Here is a 24520-nt window from a genome sequence, read left to right as displayed (position 1 = left end):
CCCACATAGATGGAAACATCGCCAGCTATAGAAGACCAGATGAAAAACACAATGTTCTAAATACAGCAGATATTACTGCCTATATGGTACCGAGAACAGCGTATCGGGACGTGCTACAGTAACTGCGGAAAGCCACCCATGGAAATCGATAAGGGCTGAGCTAAGGTCTTGTTAGATATCATTCACCACTGTACCAAACCTCATTAACTTGTTTTGCAAATTTTTTAGTATAAGATAAGGATCGGCTTAGGACCGTTCTGGTATCTAGATTCGGTTATTTAAATAGATCAATTGAGAGAAGAATTCTAAGGGAATCTTTGTTACGCAAGCTTTCCGTCTGAAATACATGGTAACCAAATGGATCATTAAAAAGATCTTCCGGTAGCGGCAATGTTCACAACTGAAGTGAACATAATGACAGTCAAATGGAAGGAAAGATACTTCATAAACCAGCTGCGGAACAGCAAAACCATTATGAAATCAATGTGAATGAAACGTGAGTACAAGAATATTCTTCAGTCTAAGATTGTCAAGACTGACGCATATGCAGAACACTTTCGTGCAGGTTTTTTTTTCAACAGCTTGGGGTCACAAATCCTAGTGCAATATTACCGACAATACACTCTAATACAAAGAAAAAACGCAGGAAATCAGTAATACCAGCAGCTCGATGACAAGAGAAGATGGCGAATTATTAGCGCCGAATCAACGAATGAGCACGCTCCCACCTATGCAATCTATTTGTGAAGCGAGCCAACTTCAGTATCAAACATCCAATATTTAACAGAAACCTTCAACTATATATGTTCTTCAAATATAACTCATCCTTGGTAGAGTTACTTAACCCACCTTTTTAAAGGAGTCCTGAAATAATGCCAATGTAGGGGGATATATGTCTTCTATACTTAGTAACGCTTGAGAAAAACTCACCTAGAGACCAAGAGAAGAGCGAATTAAGAATAGAATGTGGAGGCTACTTTCAAATCCTTCACCTTGTCTCAGAGCAACCGACGACTGATGGGGTCATACAAGCTGGAGGAAACTAGGACGACCTCGGATTACGCGAAGGAGATCTGCGGGCCGGGTAGGCTACTGGCGGCGGTAGACGATACTTCGCAAGAGGCGAAAGATACGACTCTAGAAGGCCTTTGTTGCTCTGCGGGGATAGCCTGTATTTAACTAGGAATTGAAGTGTTCTGTTATACACTGTCAAGTCGAATTTATCTGGATCTTTAAGTTTTAAAATTAGTTCTTTTTTCTTGACGAATTCGTATACGGAAGGAATAGAAGCATGATGTATAAGAAGCAGTCAAATGTAAAATGAGACAGATGAAGAAAATTAAGTAAAAGGTTTATTATTTCAAAAGTGATCGCCGTAAATGTTAATATTTATTTATTCTGCTTTGAAATAAGATGGTCATTACCTTCACGGAAAAATGTTTGCAGTTGCGTACGAAACAATTGTTCCCCGGTGTGCACGTCTGTGTCCGAAGGAAACTGACGACCACCGTGTCTTACTTCAGGGCTCCAAAAGCTATGGAAACCGCAAGGGGAGGCATCAGGACATTATGGAGAATATGCGAGGGTTTTGCAGAAAAACAGCTGCAGCTCATTCAAAACAAATGTGAGCGGTCCCACAAGTTGCTGAAATTCTTTGGACCACGCTGCAGGGGGTTTGCTGGAAAGCTCTTACACATCTCCCTACCAGCCCTGATCTCTCTCCAAGCGATTTCCCTAATTTTGGAGTACTGAAGGAAGACATTCGTGGCCGTCTATTTGCTTCGTGCGAAGAGATGCACGTCTGGGAGCAATTGTGGTTCCGTAGCAACGGCAAACGTTTTTCCAGGAAGGCATTGACCGTCTCGTCTCACAGTGGCATAAATGTATTAACAGTTACGGCGATTACTTTAGAAATAACAAATCGGTTTGCTTTTTCCACCTGTTTTTCGTTTTCACTAGGCAACCCAATATATGTGACAGGTTGAAAATTTTTATGATTGATACAGTTTGGTTGATTTGAGAATTTATTGGCTTTACTTAATGAATGTTTCTACTATCAAGCTATTTAAACAGAAGGAAGAAGTCATTTGTTGATAAGCAACCTCTGAATACTAAATATTTCTAACTAGTGGGATGTAAGAAACACCATATTATGACTTAGATGAAGTACTGCTCCAACGCAGTCATTCGTCGAACAACGCGACTTGCTAGCTTAATAAATAATGATCTACGGTAATAATGATACTGAAAAATACTGAACAATTATATTTTACTACTGCGGAGGAACTGGACAAGTTAAAACAATGTATTTTCTGTAAAAATTATAGAGCAAGAAGAATGATGTTAGCTGTTACAAACTATGGAGAACAGTAGAAATATAAGAAATAAGCATCAGGCAACTATGTAGTGCCAGTCCATGAACTCAAAAATGCGTAACTAACGATTCCTTCAAGTTAATGTAACCTTGAAGAGTATCTAAAACAAGTAAAAATCGTATCTGTATTAGCGGAAGATAATGTGTAAGACATAGAAAATAGCGGCTCACCTGGTCTGTGAGACTTGGTCGAGAGCATCACTAATGCTATGAAGTCTCCCATAACCGTTAACTTCCTTCAGTCTTTCTCTAAATTGCAGCTTGAGTTACACGCTTACCACACCTGCTCAAAGATGAGATGTGAGAAGATGACTGATAAGTGGTAACCTTTGTCTTGGAGCATACTTCAGAGAACGGTTCATGGCGGTCTAAACCGACTCCTTGAGCGCGATATACGCCCTGATTTGTGTTACTGTCGCCAGATGACAGACAATGGCTGCCTCGATGACGCTGCCGACCAGAAAAAAAACTTGTATGTCCGTGTCATAGGGAACCAGTTCGGCAATTAGCTCAGCGATTCAGGAGCAACCGCAAAGAACTACTTTGTGATACACTGCCGACGTATCACATCAAACGTGTTGGAAATTTCATTGGAAATATCCATCCTTTCACTGAGGGCCTAAGACACTATTACGATGTTAGCTGGATGAACTGGGCTCGATGATGCACTTTGGCAGGTCTACAATCGTTGGGAATTCATGGCGATGATGTAAAAACTGATGTTAGTGCATTCGCACTGAACCTCAAAGACGCCCTCAGTTAGAAAAGTTTTGGGTGATTAAAAAAAAAAACTGGAGCTATGAATGGTTCAAATGGCTCTGAGCACTATGGGACTAAACTGCTGTGGTCATCAGTCCCCTAGAACTTAGAACTAATTAAACCTAACTAACCTAAGGACATCACACACATCCATGCCCGAGGCAGGATTCGAACCTGCGACCGCAGCAGTCTCACGGTTCCGGACTGCGCGCCTAGAACCGCGAGACCACCGCGGCCGGCGAGCTATGAATAAGCTACCGTCAGCGATTATGCCATGGAGTTCTTTAGAGCCTAGTAGAGGCGGTATGTATACGATCAGTGTGATTGGAAACAACTGCACAATATCAGGCAGCAACATTAGTCACATATCCATAGGTAATGAGCAGATCCATGGACTGGTATAACTGTACTCTTTCAGTATTTTGGTGAGACGCTATGCATTAACAAGCCTATTAAGTGGTCGTCCACGTTAACAACGTGCATCCTTGTGCAGACACTTTTCATGTTGCTTAAAAGATTATTGGGCATTGTATCGAATTCTGTCGTAAAAACTGCACAACAGTCTAATGTGGCAGTCGAACTTATAGTTGACGATTAGCAGCCTTGTTGGATGGTTGCACAATTTCTGTGAGAGCATCTGCCAATGCAGCTGCTACGAACAAAGAGCCTCAAAGAGGGCATTTTTCACACTGTTCTACAAGGTACAAAATTTTTCTGGATTATTCTCTCCATCGCAGTCATGTGGTATGAGATGCGTATCAGAGGTTGTATGGGAGAGTCATTAATGGACGGCGATCGAGCCACACTACATTACCGAGAAAATCCTCTGACTACGTTTATTTTAATTTTTTAATTTTTTAATTTTTAATTTTTATTTTTATTTTGTTGAGTCATCAGTCTTGTGGTTGGTTTGATGCGGCCTGGTATGAATTTCTCTCCTGTGCTAAACTCTTCGTCTCAAAGTAGAGCTTGCAACCTTCGTCCTCAATTATCAGCTGGATGTATTCCAATAGCAGTCTTCCTCTAAAGTTTTCGCCCTCTAGAGCTCCCTCTCGTACCATGGAAGTCAGACCCTCATATCTTCATAGATGTCCTATCATCCTGTCTCTTCTACTTGTCAGTGATTTCCACATATTTCTCTCCTCTCTGATTCTGACAGAACCTCCTCATTCCTTACCTTACCAAGGCATCTAATTTTCAACTTCCGTCTGTTGCCACACACCTCAAAAACTTCGATTTTTTTCTGTTCCGGTTTTCCCACAGTCCATCTTTCACTACCATACAATGCTCCAGTCTTATATTCTCAGGAATTTCTTCCTGATGTTTAAGCCTATGCTTGATGCTAGTAAACTTCTCTTGGGTATAAAAGCCCTTTTTGCCAGTGCTAGTCTGCTTTTGATGTCCACTTTGCTCTGTTTGTTATAAGGCGACAGTAATATTGCACGAAAAACCTTCGAAGATAACATACGACACTTTTGTGGTTGTCTATAGCACGATTTCTGTATTCCAGCGAACAAAGTCTATGCAAATATCTGGTTCTAGTGGCCGAAGCTAATCTGCGACAAATGTCTGTGGATTTGTAAATGATAATAATCACCAAGTGTACAACACATGTTGCACAAGAATAAAATTTCATTCTTGTCGCACCACAGACAACACATGCGAGCGCGCTCCCACCCACCCACACACACACACACACACACACACACACATACACACACATACACACACACACACACACACACACACACACACACACACACACACACACACACGCACACACACACACAAACACAAAACACACATAAACATAAATACACATGCAGCATCAATTAACATCTATCAAAGCTCAATATCAAAATTTGCAGCACTTGGCAGTCACAATAATAAACGCAATAGATATGTTTGGTCACTTTTCGTACAGTGGCGTGGATTTTTGCGAAACCTCTTGTCCTAACAGCGGTTTGTGACGTTGTTATCCTGTCAAAATATGATCAGTATCCAAACTTGTTTGATATTTAAGTCCACTTGTCTCTAAAGAGTTACATAAAAAGCTTCACAGTTCTATTAAAAACCATTCGGTATCACAATGCGGCAGCTATGAACGTAAAAATGACTTACCTACGTCTCAAAATTCATCCCAATGATCACTGCGACTTTCTGAGAACCGCATCTCGAAGTACTCACTGATTATCGATATACGTTTGCATATGATCGTATGCGGTAGATTCAAGTTTACCATCGTTTCCAAATACCCGAGGCCATGCAAAAAAGTAATGCCTCCGAATTTTTCGAGTAAAAACTTTTTTAAATTAAATGAGGTAATTAATACTCTACGTCTTTATTCTTCATGTCTACATATTTATTTCTCAACAGTCAGCCTGACGAAGAACACATTTCTCCCTACCAGACACCAGTTTGTTCATATCGTCACTGCAGAATGTTTGTCTTTGTTGATGGAGTTCAACCTCACATCTACTGTCACCGCTTCATCAGTATCAAAGTTAAACACTTGAAGGCGTTCTTTAAGTTCTGAAAACACGAAAATCGGCGTTGTATGGAGGAAGGTGAGTGACAGTGAACCCAAGGCGTCAGACTTCTGCAGGTGTAGCTGCGCTCGTGTGTGATCTGTTATTCTCATGTTGAAGCAGAGGGAGCTCCAGTGTGGACGAAGTCTTCAACTTCGTGCCGTCAGCTCTCTGTGCTGTTTGACAAGCACCGACATAGTTACGTTACTCGCCGCCATGTTAGAAGCTTTCAATTCTGAACCCTCTGACTGCAGAGGGTTACTACATGCGTCTGTGAGATGACAAAGTGGACCGTGTAATAAGCATGACAATTAACAAATCAACCGATATTTAGAAGAGAAAGAAAACCTCGGTCGCCCTACGTTTCAGCACACCCTCTTAACTGTTCCCTACATCGGTAGAAGTGCTTCATCTGCCTCAAGGTCTGCCAGCGGACATGGCAACAATTTATGTCACAAAGAGGTCGAAACTCCGGGACACAGTACCAGGCCTCCGTTTCATTCTTACTCCACCTTCTTCTCTACCTCATCAAGCTGACTGCAAGGCCCAAATCTCAATTAGTCAGTTTCGTGTGAGACCGGCGACAATGACACACATATTAGATAGATCTATGTCTCATCCTCAGACCTTACTATACCTGCATTTATTTTTCAAAAACAAATGTGAAAAAGTCCAACATAATCATAACAGACTACATAGCAAATATCGGAAAAAAAGTATTTATCTAGCTAATTTACAAAGAAACATTTCTACCAGTACCAAAAATTCAGGCACGAAATCGTATGAATTTTATTGTCCATAGTTTGGCAGCAACAGCGATTTCTTCGTCAACCAGAAGTAATATTACCAAGAGTGCACTAAATCTTGTGTCAGAAACGGTGCTAGGAATGACTTCCCGCCAGCCGCGGTTGCCGAGCAGTTCTAGGTGATTCAGACCGGAACCGCGCTACTGCTACGGTCGCAGTTTCGAATCCTGCCTCGGGCATGGATGTATCTGATGCCCTTAGCTTCGTTAGGTTTAAGTAGTTCTAAGTCTAGGGGACTGAAGACCTCAGAGGTTAAGTCCCATAGTGCTCAGAGCCATTTGAACCATTTGAATGATTTCTTACTCCCGAATTTATAAATTTTGGAATTTTGCGGGACAGAAGAATAAAATAATGCTAAACAGTGTCTAAACATTACATATCAGAAATCTTCACGCTTATTTGAAGTTCAACCTACTAATATAATTTTTGTTTATCGAGAATATTTTCGAAGTTGTCTATTTCAGCTAAAATATGTTACTCAGTTTCCTTCACCAAACGTATGAAAGGCTTTTGCGACATATTAATTGGAAACAACATAGGGCAAATTTCACTACGAGGAATCTGCCATTTATGTCAGCTTTGTTCGTCGTTCAACCAAGAATGCAATTCAGTGATTGGCTTCTGCTATCAAACATGCAATTTTGTCCTTAATTGTGCTGCGCCAGAAAGGGGAACTTCACGTTGTCCTCTGCACAGCTATAGCAGAGGGTCAAGATGGCACTAACATTTTTCCTGCGTCTGAGAAATATAGGTGTGTAAAGCATGTACTCGCAAAAGCTTCTGAAGTCGAACTTCGTCTTGATCTGTCCAGTGAAACTACAGAAATAAAAATACGCCTAATGTTATCGGATCGCAGATATCCTTCTAAGCGGTATCCACTTCCAAAAACCATTATGTTTTAATGATTGACACAGCAACTCGCTTATCATATCCGTGACATCTCTCCCCTGTTTCGCGTTAATACAAAACGAACTGCCCTTCTATGAACTTTTCTCGCGTTAACCGTTCATACCCGGTAAGGATCCTATATGTGCAGCAATAATACAGATAAGGACGGAAAAGTGTAGTATTTGTAGTCTCTCAATACTCTAAAATACTCTAAATACTCTAAAATAAACAGTCTCTGGTTCGCCCCTTCCACGACACTTTCTGTGTGAAATCAGTTCGTTCGTAGTGGTAAAATTAAGGTATTTAGTTCAAGCTCTCTCTTTTTACTTTTTTCAGAATGGTATGATGTTTAATGCGACTCCACGTATTCCTTTCCTGCATCAGTCTTTTCGTCTCAGAGTAGCAGCGTACGTTTCATTTATTTTCTGGATGTATCCTAATCTATGTCTTCATCTACAGTTTTCTCCCTCTATAGCTCCCTCTTTTTTCGTGCAAGCAGTTCCCTCATGTCTCAACAGATGTCCTATCATGTTGGCCCCTCTTCTTCTCGGTTTCCTCCATATACTCCAAGCTTGCCGATTCCGCGAAGAACCTCCCCACTCCTTATCTTTTCAGTCCACAGTTCTTCTGTAGCACATGTCAAATTCTTCGGTTCACTTCCGTTCCGATTTTCCCACAACTCATTTTTCACTACCATACACTGTTCTCCAAATGTACATTCTTAAAAATTTCATGCTCAAATTGAAGCACACTTCTTCTAGGAATGCCTGTTTCGCCAGTGCTAGTCTCCTTTATATGTTCTCCTTCCTCCGTCCGTCTTGGTTTATTTTATTTCCAATATAGGAGAATTCCTTAATTTCGTCTACCTTGAGATTGCTGTTTTTGGCATAAAGTTTCTCGCTGATCTCATTTCTCCTACTTCTGTTTTTGTCTTTCTTCGATTTACTCTCAGTCCATACTTTGTACTCATTCGGCCGCTCATTTCACCTAACAGATGCTGTAATTCTCTTCCACTTTCACTGAGAACCGCGGAATCATCAACGAATCTTATAATTGATATCCTTTCACCCTGAATTTCAATCTCACTCTTGAACCTTTCTTTTACATCCATCATTGTTTCTTCGATGTTTAGACTGAACAATATGATCGAAAGACTACCTCTCTGTCGTACACCGTTTCTAGACCGAGCACTTCCACTCTCAATATTCCCTGTTGGCGCTAGTACATATTGTATATAACCTGTCTGCCCCTGCAGCTTACCCATATTTGCCTCGGAATTTTGTACATCTTGCACCTTTTGACACTGAGGAACGCTTTTTCCTGGTGGACATATTGTATGAACACGTCATGATGTTTTTTCAGTCTTGCTTCCACTATCAATCACAGAGTCAAAACTGCCTCTCTAATACAATTACCTTTCTTAAAGCCGAACTGACCGTCATCTAACAATTCCGCAATTACTTTCCTCATTCTTAAATCTGTAACCATTAAATCTGTGTTATGTAACATATAACCGAACATTTATGAAATTAATTAGTATTCGTGAGAAGGACTTCACACTATTTCTTGTTTGGGTCGAACAGTGCAGATATCTTGTCGAAATTATTCTGCAATTCGTTCACATAGACCAAACAAACAGGGCGACTGAGATTCTCTATTAAATTGTTTATATATATTACGGACAGTAGAAGGCCCATACCGTTACATTTGGGAACCCCAGATATCGTTTCTATTTCACAAGACAACCTCTCGTGATTTACTACTCACTGTAATCGTTCTAACAGGAAGTCACGGATCCAGTCAGACAACTAACTGGATGTACCCTACGCTCTCAGATTGAATAGATGCCACATGTAATGAAAATTGTCAGACGCCTTTTAAAAGTCTGGAAATGTAGTATCATCTTGATATCCCTTGTTGGTAGCACTCATTATTTGCTGAAAATTAAGAGCCAGATGTGTTGTACAAGAGCGACATTTTCTGAATCGGTGCTGGTTATGAGTCAACAGATCATTTCTTGCACTGCGAAAAAACTAGAGAAATAAATAAATAAGTAAATCCGGATAACTGCGAGGAGAATTCGTGCACCAAGGGTTCCGCACGAACTTAATTATGTACACAAATAGTTAATTCATCCCAGCATTTGAGACTCTCGGTGTCTTTGGTCTACTATCGATATCAATACAGGCAAGATATACGCCACATTCCTAAGAAAATGGGTCTTAATACGACAGACCCGAATTCGGATAACAAATGAGAAGAAAACCATATCAGTTAATTACAAATTAACAATTATAGACGTTTATCCTTTGTATTTTCTATGAGGCCTTGCATTCTTCCAAATCTCATGATTCTAGGTCAACGGGAAGAACCCTATAGGTTTGGTGAGTTAGTTTGCAAGCACGAAAATTTGTGACATAAACAGCCGAACCTTTTCATTGCATTGACTTAAGAAGCTTACATTTGTTACATCGGCAAGGACTAAAGACCTTAGTATACGTCACGAATTTCAACTTGATGTCAACCTGTTCCTGAGTAAAAGAGGTCCTGAAATATGGACGGATAGATAGACAGTGAGGCAACAAATAACACAAAAAAATTTGTTTCGTGTGCTATAATTACGATATAACAATTTTCTGATTTTCTTCTTCAGTTGTAATGTGAAATTTTGCTTCTTGTCAAATCTAATATTTCTAGGTCGACGTGAAGTACCCTACAGGTTTTGATGAGTGCGTTTACGAACACCCAAATATCTGACATAAATGGCCTTATCTTTTGATCTTGATGACTTAGAAGCTTCAACTTTTTCCCCGTCACGAAACATAGACCCTAATACGTGATATAAATTTCAGCCTTTTGTTTCTACTCATTCCTAAGGAAATCGATTTTTAACAGTGGCACAGAGAGACAGAAGCACAGACAGGCAGCAGACGCTACAAAGCGATGCTATAAGATTTCCGTTTTCACCGACTGAGGTACGGAACAACATAGACCGAGAAATCACAGAGAAAAAATGAAAGTTACTATGAAGATCTTAAAATTTAATAATAATGCTTTGGAAGCTCCTGGACACACCTATAGAAACGACTGGTAAATGTTGATACCTGAACCTAGGTGTGTCTTCGGCAGTCGGGTGAGGCAGTCGGGAGTGTTTGAGCAGACTAGGTCGTGGCTTGTAATCAATGTGGAACACCCGTCGTAGTGGTGGAGGTGGTAACCGGCCGTGGCCCGCTGTGAATCAGTGAGGCTGTGGTGTCGGGTGTGCGCCCCCCGCTCCCTCCTCCGACAGCCACAGCGTGATACGCCGCCACTCCAGGCCACGCCAGACCAGCATATAAGCTGCGCCAGCCGCCACTGCGGCACAGTCGACAACAGGTAGCTCACAGCACCGACACCACCAGCATGAACGGTCACGTAGCTCTGCTCCTCTGCGCCTCCTTGGCGCTCGTCGCGGCCGCCGAGGTAAGCATCACCTCTCGTCGCAAGTGCCACGCCACGTTTCTAGAGCACAGACTTCAATTAAACACAGTCTTCCACAAGCACCCACAATTCTTCATACACAGCCGGCCGCGGTCGCCGTGCGTTCTAGGCGCTGCAGTCCAGAACCGCGGGACTGCTACGGTCGCAGGTTCGAATCCTACCTCGGGCATGGATGTGTGTGATGTCCTTAGATTTAAGTAGTTCTAAGTTCTAGGGGACTGATGACCTAAGATGTTAAGTCCCATAGTGCTCAGAGCCATCTGAACCATCTTCACACACAGTTGTAGACAATCCCTTCAGGTAGCAACCACAAAGGAACTGCTGTAGGAGCTTTGTTTTCAAGTACGTTTATAAGTAGCCTGGTGGGTAAGGTCAGAAGTTCCATGCTACCGTTCTCATACAATGATGTTCTGTACGTGGGTCCAAAATATTTCATTTTAGACTTTCTTAGACAGCCGTAATTTTGATACAGAATATAGGATTTCAAGTTTGTAAACATTCCGAACTCCAGCTGTCTTCTTCAAAACCTAACAGGTGGTTACAATTAAAGTGCAGCTACTCACAAAGGCGCAATGTCGGCTGTGATTGTCGTACGGCACCGACACTTGATACACATCCTATTGCTTTAAAGTGGAGCCGGTTTACGCTAGAAATAGATTAGTTCCAATTTGGGCCACCAAGTGCAATCTGGAACTGTAAATGCAAGAAAGACTTACAGAAATGTTTCCATTTGTAATATATTTGGAATAAGACGAGGGAAGAAAATGTTAATCAAGTTAGAGAGCTATAATGTTGGTTTTATAATTAACCGCTGCTTATATTATTTGTTCAATATGAGCGCCGGAAACGTCGACGATATTTTTACAGGGCTAGAGTTGCACCTTGTGGCCAAAATGGGAACTAATTTTTTCCAGCATAAGTCGGTTCCACATTAACGCATTAGCATACCTGCCAGGTCTCGCTACCATACTATTATTACAGCCCACACAGGACCGTGAGAAGCTGCAGTTTAATTATAACCACCCGGTAGTTGAATATGTCCTAAGAGAGCATTCTTTCATTCAGTCTATGAAACTGGCAGCGTCCTTCCCATCGTGGTTTCCAAAATTGATTCCATATTCATGTAGATTTATCTCTTGATTTAAATTTTACACCTTCATTACAAACTTGTCCATTTTCCTGGGGTTTTTGACTTTAGTTCATTCACATTCCCTGGTATGCAATGTGATTTCAGAACGAGCTGTAATACCTAGTTTTTTGGTTCCCGTAAATGCACTTGTTTTGCTGTTCTATTATATATACATATTCCTTCCGTTCTAAGGCGTAATTACCGATAACGGTGACGTAAGCAAAGACATAATTTGTTTTTCTGTTATTCAGTCCGACGACTGACGCAGCTCTCCACGCATCTTCCCTGAGGAAGCCTCTACTTTTAAGGACTCTGAAATTCCACGTTTCGTCCTGTAGGACAACAGATTTGTATTTCATAATGACGACAACCAGCTCGGCTGTCCTCATCTGGAATACGGAATTGAAAATTATTTTACGTCCACAGTATTTTAGCGAACAGGGCACCATCATCAATAACCCTTACACTAAAGCTGTATTTTTCGGTAAATATAAAGGGTGTAGATTCCCCTTGTTTTCAGCCCATGGCAGTACCAACATAGCAACGCCAGTTGGCTTAGGCTAGAAGACTATATAAGTCACCCAGACTGTTGTCCCTACAACTACTGAAAACGTTGCTGTACTATTACAGCAACCATATGTTAGGCTGGCCTCTCCTACAGATACCTCTACGTTGTGGTTTCACGTACCGTACCTGCATCGTAGAGGCACACACACGCGACTGTCTCCTCTGTCCCCACCCCCTCCTATTTTGTGGTTAGGTGTTTGTTTCGTAAAGGATGGCATTGTCTTCATCAAACAAGTTACCTTAAAAACGACAGGGAAAATGCACTGGATGAACACTACTAAACGCTTATGAAACGCAGGGCAACGATCCGAGTACGTCTACTGAAAAATTGATCATTCACTTTTAAACTCATCCAAGGGACCCTGTGCGAAACTTTCTTACTTTTATAGACTTAAATAATAACAGTATTTTCAATGTAATTATTGGGAAACGGTAGTAGTGAGAATGAAGAGAAAAATCTTTAAGAATGAACCGAACGACATGAAATAATAATCATGAATTTATGACACATCCTTGCAGATATCTGCTCAAAAGTACGTTTCGCATCCGGAATGTTTTCTCCCGGCTTGTACGACGGGCAGTGATTAACGAGTGTCAGAAGAGTCACATAACCTATAACTGAAACTGAACTAACATTTGCAATTACAGTAATCAGGTTAGACCGTAGCAATAAAAGTAACTAACAAATCGAGAATGCAATGACAAATATGTTTATTGCTTAGGACAGTATATTCACTTAGAAATATAAACTTTTACTACGGGCAGAGATAGCGGGCTACCACGGTAGTCACGGTTATTGTCTATGATAATGCTGTATACAAGTAATCCAGTTAATAAACAATTCAAAACAAATTAAATCGTGAAACTTCCTGGCAGATTAAAACTGTGTGCCGGGCCGCGACTCGAACTCGGGAACTTTTCCCTTCGCGGGCAAGTGGTCTACCAACTGAGCTACCCAAGCACGACTCAGGCCCCGTCCTCACAGCTTTAATTCCACCAGTACCACGTCTCCTATTTTCCAAACTTCACAGAAGCTCTCCTGCGAACCTTGCAGAACTAGCACTCCTGCAAGAAAGGATATTGCGGACACATGGCTTAGTCACAGCCTGGGGGTTGTTTCTAGAATGAAATTTCATTCTATAGCGGAGTGTGCACTGACATGAAGTTAAATCGTATTTGTGATAATGTAATATGAAAAGAGAATCTCTTATTCGTGATTAGTTACATCCATAAAATATAAGTATGCAGTTGTTTATGACAGTTAAAAGCCTTTTTCATGTTGAAATTTTCTACAAATTAAGGTTTATCGCAAAACTGCTGATCAGCGTCAGAAGTCGGTCAAAAAACATTTCTGACGACACCTCACTCGCTCGTGTACGATCTGTATATGTCAAGAAAAAGGGATAATGTATATGATCACAAAAATAAGTAAAATATGCTTGCTTGGGAGAGAAATGGTAGAAGCAAATATCGTTACATGGGAGATTAGTTATATCTCCATGCGAAGAAGTGATTACAGGCTAGCACAAGTACATTGGTTGCAGAGATACGCTGTATGCAAACCAGATAGCCGTACTTGGTGATGGAAAACAGCAAGTGAGTTTGGGTCAGCGGCCACACACACAGACGTACGCGTGTTGTGGGTCGGGAGGGAGCGTTGCAACGAGAGTGAGAGCGGTCCAGCGGGCTGTTGCGTCACCAGTGGCGCAGGTCGCGGTTTCGCCGACTGGCAGACAGGAGTCACACCGGAGTAGCTGCAGGTGCAACTGACGACACAATAAACCTTTAATAGCAGCGTACCATGCGATACTAAACCATTCATTGGTGCCATACCACGCAATAGTATTGCACTTATTGGTCCCATCTGCTACAGGATACCGAGAATCCTGATGAAATGTGAGGTCAACATCAGCTTGTCGTCCAAATGTAACTCAATACACTGCCATATACTAATAGCAAATAACGTAAAACTTAATAAAGGCTCGAGAGTATAAATTTCAGGATATTTGTCAGCAACTTGTATGTTACACAGGCAGGGAGAACGTACTGCAAGTGTGGAGGCCTTTCACGAAATAATTACATTAAGTGAACTGTTTGAATCCTTCTGCTCCAACAGGACACGAAACGACAGCCATGAACACCTGATTGACCATTTTGCATGCACAATCAAAAGGCATACAGTTACAGATTCTGGAAAGCTCAGAAGTACACAGAAACCAAGAGCGACAACGAGCTGTAATTTTGAACGAAACGATTGACAAATAACACACAAAAGTAATAAGGGCCTTAGTGTAATAAGCCTCTTCTTTCAAACGACATCATATGCAATAGAATGCACTTAGTTTTGTTTATTGTAGATCCTCTTTTGGTAGCATATGTTAGTTTTGCAAACACATCGCATCACAATCAAACTCGTTTATGCACTAAAATTCAGAATTCTAATTATGCGATACGCTTTATTGTTTTTAATAAAACGGATAGCATATTTGAAAAACAGACTAAAGACAGTTCTCTTTTACGTAAAATGGTCTGAAAAAAGAAACACCTTCACAAGGAGAAACTTTACAGTATCTCTAATAACCAGGAACGCTAGGTGCGTGTAAGATCTCTGGTAATGACTGTAAACTTTTAATGTGTTAAGTCCGAAAGTAGCGCTCTCGAAAATGGTAGACAACAAAGATTCACAGGACTACAGGGAATATTTCGTCTTGTGAATCCACCAAAACCATTCTCAGAAGAAACGATAAGCTTAAAGCTTCGACATCGATGGTTTCTCAAGAGCAATGCAACTTCAGCTAAACCTCGGAACAAGCATCTGATGAAGGAGAAAAGCACCCAAAATTCGTGATAAATAATGCAAATGTAGAGGCAAATTAAAACTGTTTACGATGGATCTATATTTATATTTAAAAGAGAGTAACACTAACAGCCTGTACAGCACGTGTATATGTAAAGCAACAGAGTTCTAGTTTGAAATACAAGTGACGGTAGCAAAAATCAATTTCAGCTGTCGTTTTTCAAGTTTCCGCTTCTTCTGATGCTGTAGTTAAGTTTGATGGTAGGGTTTGGGACATGGTCTTCAACGACAATTTCATATTTTCTACATTTAAAATTAACTCCGTAATCTAAGTACTTACTTAGCCAATATTTATGCATGCCCACATACCAATGCTAATTTTAGTAGATATATCTTCATGAACACATTAAGGAAGACTTCGGAGATGTGAGTGGGGTGGCGCCTTGGTAAGGAGCTAGAAACGTTTTCGTTAAGATGGTGGTTCTAATTTCCCATCAGGCTCTCGACTTACAGTTTAAAGCCATTGCCAAGATGGTACATTTGGAAGGGTACGGGCGATATCGCCAGTTTTGTTCGGAAATACGAATTAGTGTGCACGCAATGAGTCCTCTGGTTACAGCGAATGGTGTGCTGTGTTGCAGGAGAAGTACCCGGCCACGTTCGACAGCCTGGACCTGAAGGCGCTGCTGTCGGATGAAACTCGAGTCCAGGATGCGATACGCTGCCTGCTGGAAGAAGGCGACGCAGCGTGCAGACCCGCCGGGAAGGCGCTCAAGGGTGAGCCGCATCATAGTCTACACTCCGCTACCCAGTAGGACGGTTTGGTCCTTCCACAAACTCACACACTCAAAATGACACCCGTACCGTGGGTAAAGTGAGTCTGTATTCAGTAAGCACATAACTGCAGATTGCAGTAACGGGACGCCAAAGGCGCAATAACGTTTGGAATATGAGTGTTCCCCGAATTTAAATAAGTTTGTTAGAAATAAAAATGTGGCTTGGGATAAAAGTATAAGTCAATCTGAAATTCCAATCTACTGTGGCTGATACTAAAAGAACTGTGTTGCGCACAGTGAACAGCCTCCGAGACCATACTCTGGTTCCATACAGGAAATTAATTCTTCTCCCTGAATACGCAGTGCTTATTGGTCCACAGCGTAAAATTAGAGAAATCCTGGTTTATTGCGGTACCAGTCAACTTTTCGGAGGCACGCACATTTGTCGACATGTATTATTTTAACTGTGCAATTCACCTTCTTACCCTGTAATGCAAAGCCAGGCCGTGGACAATTCTTCCTCGTAAGTGAATAATTTAACGTTACTTGTTTCACGCGGTTAGCAGAATTATCTTGATAGCGGGAGTGGCGGTAAAAATCAGTACAATCAATGACTGTTGGTCCGTTACTAAAAGAGTGATGTGTGTTGAGATAAAGAAATAAACATGTATCAATACCAGTATTTGCATTGCTTAGGAATGCTTCTTTTAAAACGAATTTTCAGTTTTCAGTAGATCCTGCAATATATATTTAAGGGTACAGCAGTGGCGCTACTTGCTAAAATGCAGGAAAATAATTAATTTTAGTTGGCGCTACTCGCTAAAATCCAGGAAAATCATTTAAAACAATGATAGGACAGAAAATATTAGTAGTACTAAATAAAATTAATACAGCTTAGGATCATGTTAATCAACGTTGTACGGATTAACGAGACCATCTTCTGCTTTCCGCACAGAAAGGAGAGGGCCAAGAAATAAGTGGTACAAGAGACTGAACTACTTACAGCAAATGTTTTAAAACAAATACATAAAGGAAGGTTTAGTTAGAGGTTACCTTATTTTTATATCAACTCGGGTCATGGGAGGCTGTGGATTCTCTTTCATATAATAATGTTCTACGACACGCCACAGGATACAGACAGATATAACCACTGCAGAAATCGCTGTTGTCACGCTATATCCTGATCACTACTAGATTTCAAAAAACTGAAAAATTAGAGTGGTTAAAGTGGATGATTGTTTACCAATCACAAGCGTTAATTCTTCCTTAAGGCATGTGTTGAATTGCTGTGCAGTACTCAATTAAACAGGGCGGTCAGAAACAGTCTGAAAAGCTAGTAAAAGTGTTACAGGGCAGCTAGTGCTTAGCAATAACTGTTAAAAAGAAAATTCTATACGTTGCGCCGTTTGCGAGTTCATTAGCATTGAAATTAGTCAGTCAGGTCGTTACGCGCGGAAATTCAACCTCCCGCCAGAGAAGTTGTTGCCAAACGTGGGCTTCGTTTGGTTTCCTGAAACGGAAAAAGAAAGTGATATAAAAATTGGACTTAGGACGGTAGTAAAGATCGAACCTGAGGCAAAGCCTGAGCAACCTTTTGCGCTATCATATACGCTATGAGAGAAACTGACACTAAATGTACCTGATGAGCTCACCTGATTCACTAACATCAATCCTAATGAACTCGTATACGATGCAACGTATCGAATTATCACCTTAACAATTATTTCTCAGCACGGCGTACATTGCAACACCCTTACAAGCTCTCCAGACTATTCCTTACCACCCTGTATACCATCAACCAATCATTAAACTGCTCAGGAACAAAATTCAGCTCAAAATACCACAAACACTCACTCTAATTGAAAGGAATTATATTAATTGATTGACCAGAGCACTATACTTAACACGATAACTTTACTCATGGTACTAATTCAGCTCCAAAGCTGTTACATCTTCACCCTCGCCTGTTGACTGTAGTGATGGCAGTATAGCAATCCACGTCAGCCATTCCGAGGCCTCCGCTATCGCCCACGTTGTTCATTATTATTACAAAGTTGCATCTAAATTTAAATCTCACAAGGAGACACCTTACTGAGCAACAATTTTGTAACCAGCATTGAAATTAGTCAATCAGCCTTTTGTTACACCTTTGAAACGTAATAAGAAAGTGATTGTGTGTGGCATGCATTTTAAGAGTTCTTGTTGGGTCTATATACGACACCAAATCTCTACTCACTGGCCGCGTGTTTTCTGTAAATCACGGGCCGGTGATTTTTAGGCGCGGAGCTGGCACCCTGAAGCGTCTCAGAAGTGTTCCATTGGCGTCACTTGATATGTATTTCGTGACCAAAATATCAATATGACTTTACTATCGTGCTCCTAAAACCGCTGTAGCAAGATTCTGATGTTGTGACGTGGACTGTTACACTGCTGGAAGATGCCGTCGCCATCGGGAAAGATCAAACATAAAGGGATTCAGGCGGTCCGCAATAATGTTCATGTGGTCCACAGCTGTGATGTTGCCTTCGATTGTTGCCACAGATCCTGTGAAAGCCCAAGTGCAAGGCCTTGATAGCGCGCTAGGCTGCGACCTTGGTGCGATGCACGTTCGATTTGAAGACGGCATATACGGGCATGACCACCGCCCTGGAGTAACAAGAAATGTGATTCATCAGACCAGGCGACCCGCTTCCATTTGATCCACTGTCCAATAATGATAACCCCGAGCCAATTGCTACACAATTGATGATGTCACTGTTTCAGCATGAAAAGACGTGCGGGTCACCGCTGTGGAGTTGAACGGCCAGTGGTGTGCTTCGAAACACCTGTGGCCGGACCAGCACTGTCGTCACATCTGCCAGATTGCCTCCTGTCCAGTTTTACAGAACGGGAAATCTCCGACCTCAACGTTATGCGATGAAAGGTGGACGCCCGACAGCTTGTGGTCTGTCCGTAGTTTCACAACCTTCAACCAGTTCCCATACCGATTCACGACATAATCACGCGAAAAGCCGACCAAATTCGCCGTTCCCTAGATGCCCGTTCCGAGTCGTCAGGCCATAGCAATCTGCCCTTTGTTAGAGTGGCTTATGTCAATGAAATTCTCCATGTCGTAGGCTAGGGCGTGAAGTTACTCTCGCAGTGCTTCCAGCACGAGCTATTGCGTCGTCTAACTTTGTGTACTCAGTTAAGCCCCAGTAAATGATTAATTACCACGATTGCCCTCCCTAATTGATCTGTTCCTTTCCTCGCCTCATGTCTTGAACCATCAACAGTGGAAAATGGTATTCTGTTTAGCCTCCACTACACACCTTACGATAGCTGTTACAGGACGGATGTATATGTAATGTGAATGCCGGTATCGGTCCCTACTTAACGACTCAAGCACATTTTCTGGCCCTCTTTGGGCCAATCGATGCTTGTGTTTTGACTCTAGTGAATTAATTCTAAAGGCATTTGAAGCCCTAATATTCCTTCAAAAGTGTTAGTGTAATAGATTAGTTTCGTTTTGAATTAGATTGTCTTTGAGAGTGAATTATCCGATTTTACATACGTGCTCGATGTTTAGAATTATTTTACATTAATCATTTTATTGGAAATCTTTTATTACTTTTCAGCATAAAACTCTTATACCAGTCGCCACCCAATAGACTTCTATTTCTAATAATTTATTGCAAAGCTCCCCATGTAATTCGGATTACCCTTCTCTTGGGGAAATAATATATTTGGCATTCTTATGCGGTGGCATACTATTGTTTATGTCTATATGTTTTCGGTGCAAGAATTCCAGTATGAGACAGTAAACAATTCCATAAACGACCAATTGCTTACTGAGAGGAACCTAGAGCTTTGAACTCGGGCTAACCCCTGTTTGGCTGATTTAAACTGTAATAGCTGCTAGCTCACCTAACAGTGAAGAGACTATCTATTTAACATAAACGCTGAATTTGATATCAGTAACCTAGTCGTATGTCTATTAATCGATGTCGCTAAAGGATCCCCAGAATTTCCATGTCCTGCGAAACATTTGGTTTGTAATTCCTGTTTTCTACCCTGCCTCGATTATTTTGGCTGCTATAAAAGTGAATGTAATTTCTCTAGAGGCACAGATTATTAAGATCAGGTTTATTAAGTACAGAAGTAATAGGGCACACTGCAGCTGGCTGTAACCAACCAAAGCTAGCGTCTCCTATCTTGCTGCTGAGATGCCTTCCTCTTCATCTATCTCTATTAGCCACGCAGTCTCCTTTTCCTTTATATTTTCCTTAATTATGTTTCATCATGTCTCTCTATTCTTCTCCTCCCTTCACCATGAGTCTCCCTCATACTCCCTGCTGCCAGCACTCCTATCTTAAATCTTTCTCTTCAATAATGTATTTTTCGAGGTGTACCTTTCTAATTGTTTATCTCACTTTTTGTATTAGATGTAGTTTAACATGCCTACTGAAACATATGACTGTAAAATAAGTAGAATGCCTGGTTAGATGTAAGAGAGGGCCTGATGGCCCTAATCTTGCCAGGTTAAATAAATAAATAAATAAACTTTACCTAATGCGATCGATGTACTCGCGAATTTGTTGTTTCCAGGGACCGTGCGGATTCATGCGCTTCAGATTACCGAAACTGTGTTTCGACCGGTTTGCAGGTCACTGTTCCAGACAGAAAAGTTGCATAAACGAAACCGGTCGGAGAGCTTTTACGCAGCCGCAGCAATCTGTTAGCGAGTAACGCGATGTAATTAGTTGCAGTCTCGTGATGGGGTGTAAAATATAGAGGTCGCCTGCTGAACGGAGAGAGTGATCCACCGCGTAAATGTTATGAAACGTTGCTCTTTCTTCAATTTTCATACAGATTTCTACATCGTTGTTGCACTCATGGTCCTCGACAAACCCCTACGTTTATAGGCTACTGCCATACAGCCACTGAGTCAGAAGCTCTCTGCAACCATATCTACGTTTTGGAACCGGTTTCTCGCTAACTTCCTGTTTTCGCGTTTACTTTTAAATAAGTGTGTTCCGTGTCACGTTCTTGGGAATCCTCTTACCCTAATCTTAACGTGTCTGGCTTGTGATAAAGAGAACTGAGAGCTGTAAGATAAAGATAGCAAAAAGTGAACAAAAAATCAGACTTAACATTCTTCAATAACAACAAATTTCCGGAGTTCTTGGACACATCTTTCTTCTCATTTCCAGGGTACATTATCCTTTTTTCCTCCTGAACATTATTCAGACTCTTCATCGATCAAGCCCTGTAATCTAGCTTCCACGACAACAGACAGGTATGGTTTTTTGTTAAACTTTGTAATTTATCGCTGGTCTTGAATCTGGTGATCATTAACACCAATTTTAGTATTTTGCAGTTTATTCCGCAGACTTAATGCCTTCCTGTATTTTATTAAAAACTTGAGCAATACACGAACGAAATGATTAACACCAAAGCCCACTGCCTCTGAATTCTACGTGCTTACCGAACAGTTTTGGTACTGGAACTACTTGGCAGAATGAAACTGCGATACCGGGACTCCAGATTGCGACTTTTGCCTTTCTCGAGCAACTGATCTACCGACTGAACTATCCAAGCACATCTGAAGAGTTATACCGAACAAGGTATCGAAGCGCGACCCTCGACTCGCCCTCACAACTTTAGTTTTGCGAGATTGTCATCTCTCGGCCCTCTACACATTTTTAATCTCTTAGGAAATTGGGAATTGTCGAATGGAAGACCGCTCTCTCCTTTCGCCACTAAGTTATAACGTTACTCAGTCACCTATTTGGAAGGGCATTCATAACTAGCATTCCTCCACGAAGTGTGAATATTGTGTCCTAAGTGTATCTACTGATGGTTGCTTGGTTGCTGAGTGATGCGTGCGTAAACAGTTGACTGCAGTGCTTGACGGTGAAAAGTAAGGGAGAGGGGAAAATGTTACGCAAATTTGAAGTCGTATTAAAACAAGCTGAATCTGGAACACAAATTTCAGTGGCAGTTTGACTGCAGAGTGTCTTATTTCGTTAATAATTACATGATTCCTTTCTTTCGCGTCTGTAAACGTCTGTGTATGCCCAAAAATGTTATAGCTCCGACAAGTTAACGCTTGTGAACCTGTACCAAAACTGTTTTTTTAACGAGAATGGATTTTGGCGAAAGAACTCGCTATATTCATAACAACGCTCTTAATAACGCAACGTAATCGTCTTCTGTGTACGTCTATCCAACAAGTGTTGTTCATCCGTAACTTTGCCTGAAAGTGAAGCATTTATATGTAGGCCTAAACTGGAAACGCTAATGCTGACCTAGATATCCCTAGGCACAACATTTATAGGAGCTACACATGCTTCAGAACAACTCATAATGACCGTGATACATTTTACGATAAAGTTTCTTTATATGAAATTACCTAGTGTATTTTCTAATTCTGTTCGTAATCCTGTCGTAGTTAAACATTTATACCTCCTCGTAGTAGAGTTTATTTGTAAAACATGGCCTCCCATGCTTCAGCAATATTCCATTACTTTCTAGAATTAATGTTTGCCCATAAGAAGATGTAGTTCCGTGGTTGGAAACTCATTGTTTCTTTAATGGTCTAGTTTCTTCTTCCGTATACTCAGTTAGCCAAGTGGCTATGTTTTAAAACGCCTGGGACGCACCATTTATCTTTTGTCGTCGGCTTGTTACTGCAGTTCTGAAGTCAAACGACAAGGTGTAATGTGATTATGTGGCAACCTTGTTGAGATGACGCAGTAGTATTTGCAGAAAAATGAGGGAGTATCTGTGTTTTGACGTCTGAGGACCCTAGTGACTATGTCAACAATTTGTTCACTGCTCACCCCAATCTACAGACTCTAAACAGACCTCCATCACGAACCACAACACAATTCTACGATTGTAACCGTATTTTCCTTTGCAGATGTGCTGCCCGAAATAGTGCGTACAGACTGCGCCAAGTGCACTGAGACACAGCACAAGAAGATCGGAGGTTTCTTCGGAGAGATTTCACACCGCCACCCAGACCTCATGAAGAAGCTGCTGGACAAGTACGACCCATCTGGAGAATACAGGAAGAAGTACGCCAAGTCGTGGGCCGAGCACAGCATCCACCACTAATCACCATCATCGCTTGTAACTCTTATATTTAATAAATCTATCACCTACATTATAAAGTAAAAGATCATTTCGACCTATCCACAAACATGAAAATACATACAGCTGCTAAACTCGTTTGTTCTGTGAACACGAAAGAGATCTGCTTTCACCTCACTTAATATTTAGTGATGAAGCAATATTTCATTGTAGAATCGGCGTCATTTGCACTTATGTGTCCCAAGAATCGGAAGTCAAACGTAAAAGCATGAAAGAGACTTGTCATAAGTGAGCGTGCTTTGTTTAATGTTTTATGACAAAGTGTACTACATATTCCTTTTTGAGGACACACACACTAACTGGGAAGACAGTCTTGAAGTGCCACAGACGTGGACTTTTCCTCAATATCAAGAAGACACCAGTGACTTCATATGCAAACAACATGGAGTCTCACTTCACTACTTCAACAATGAGCGGCAATTTCTCAGTGAAATGCTGCCCTAAGTTCTCGATGTTCACGTCTCCAGACATGATCCCATCTAACTGTTCATGTGTAACTAAGGTATTCGTTACAACTTTATCTCGTGACATGAATCAGCTCTTTGGCAGAACAACAAGAACAGTGACATTTATCATCAAAGGAATATTGCTTAGCGTAAATGAAGAATTATGTAAACGTCATTTGCTTGACTAGCTATGTTAACACAGCGAAAAACTTTGGTTTTGTAAACGTTTTACCTTTTTTCCCCTGTTTTATAGTGATTTTCCACTAGTAAATATGAATTCTTATACTCATTTCATTCGTTTTGAAACCGAACATCCTAGCAACACCGGTGCCCATCGAAAATCTAGCGAACGTAGATACCCATATTTGCAAGGTATTAGCAGCAGAGAAACAGCTTAGCTACTTGTAACAACTGCCTCATATAGCTTAAGGAGACAGAATACGGCATATGGAAATTTGTTGTCACAGCCTAAATATTGTATGGGTACTCTAAAGTAAATACATGCGAAAGTTCCACTCAGTAGATTGCACCGGTCCCAGTAGTGCCAGCAGTACGGTATTGCCGTTCGTAGAAACGGCTTGTAGTTTTTTTAGCCTTAATAAATGAAGCTTTGGCAACGTCTTACTAGCACAATCCAACTTTCTGTGAAGAGTGAAGGGATTCACAGAAGAAGAATTAGATCACAACAGGAAAAACGTGTCGCATTGGTATGTTCCGGAGCTCGCCATATTTTGAATTTAATTACAAATGCGAGTGTTGTATTCTGCAGTTATTGCCATCTCCACTCAATATTTAGCAAGTATTTCATCCGCTCGCCACGTTGTATAATATTT

The 24520-nt window shown here is 41.1% G+C and overlaps 1 protein-coding gene across 1 annotated transcript; it reads left to right on the top strand.

The window, feature by feature from the left end:
* The first annotated feature begins 10708 nt into the window (after positions 1-10708).
* LOC126273065 (allergen Tha p 1-like) lies at positions 10709-23318 on the top strand. The gene is made up of 3 exons (XM_049976471.1): positions 10709-10817; positions 15970-16105; positions 23009-23318. Exons 1-3 carry the CDS (start codon positions 10758-10760, stop codon positions 23203-23205), a joined length of 393 nt encoding a protein of 130 aa, XP_049832428.1. The 5' UTR covers positions 10709-10757; the 3' UTR covers positions 23206-23318.
* The last annotated feature ends 1202 nt before the right edge of the window (positions 23319-24520 follow it).

This window comes from Schistocerca gregaria, chromosome 5 (assembly GCF_023897955.1).
Source record: "Schistocerca gregaria isolate iqSchGreg1 chromosome 5, iqSchGreg1.2, whole genome shotgun sequence".
Lineage (NCBI taxonomy): Eukaryota > Metazoa > Arthropoda > Insecta > Orthoptera > Acrididae > Schistocerca > Schistocerca gregaria.
This window is presented reverse-complemented; position numbering and strand designations above follow the sequence as displayed.

What these genes read in the sequence shown, in the direction of transcription:
- LOC126273065 (XM_049976471.1), top strand. Translation starts at nt 10,758, where the DNA reads ATGAACGGTCACGTAGCTCTGCTCCTCTGCGCCTCCTTGGCGCTCGTC. An exon ending in CGCTCGTCGCGGCCGCCGAG is followed by an intron (nt 10,818 to 15,969) that starts GTAAGCATCACC and finishes GCTGTGTTGCAG; the next exon opens with GAGAAGTACCCGGCCACGTT. An exon ending in CGCCGGGAAGGCGCTCAAGG is followed by an intron (nt 16,106 to 23,008) that starts GTGAGCCGCATC and finishes TTTCCTTTGCAG; the next exon opens with ATGTGCTGCCCGAAATAGTG.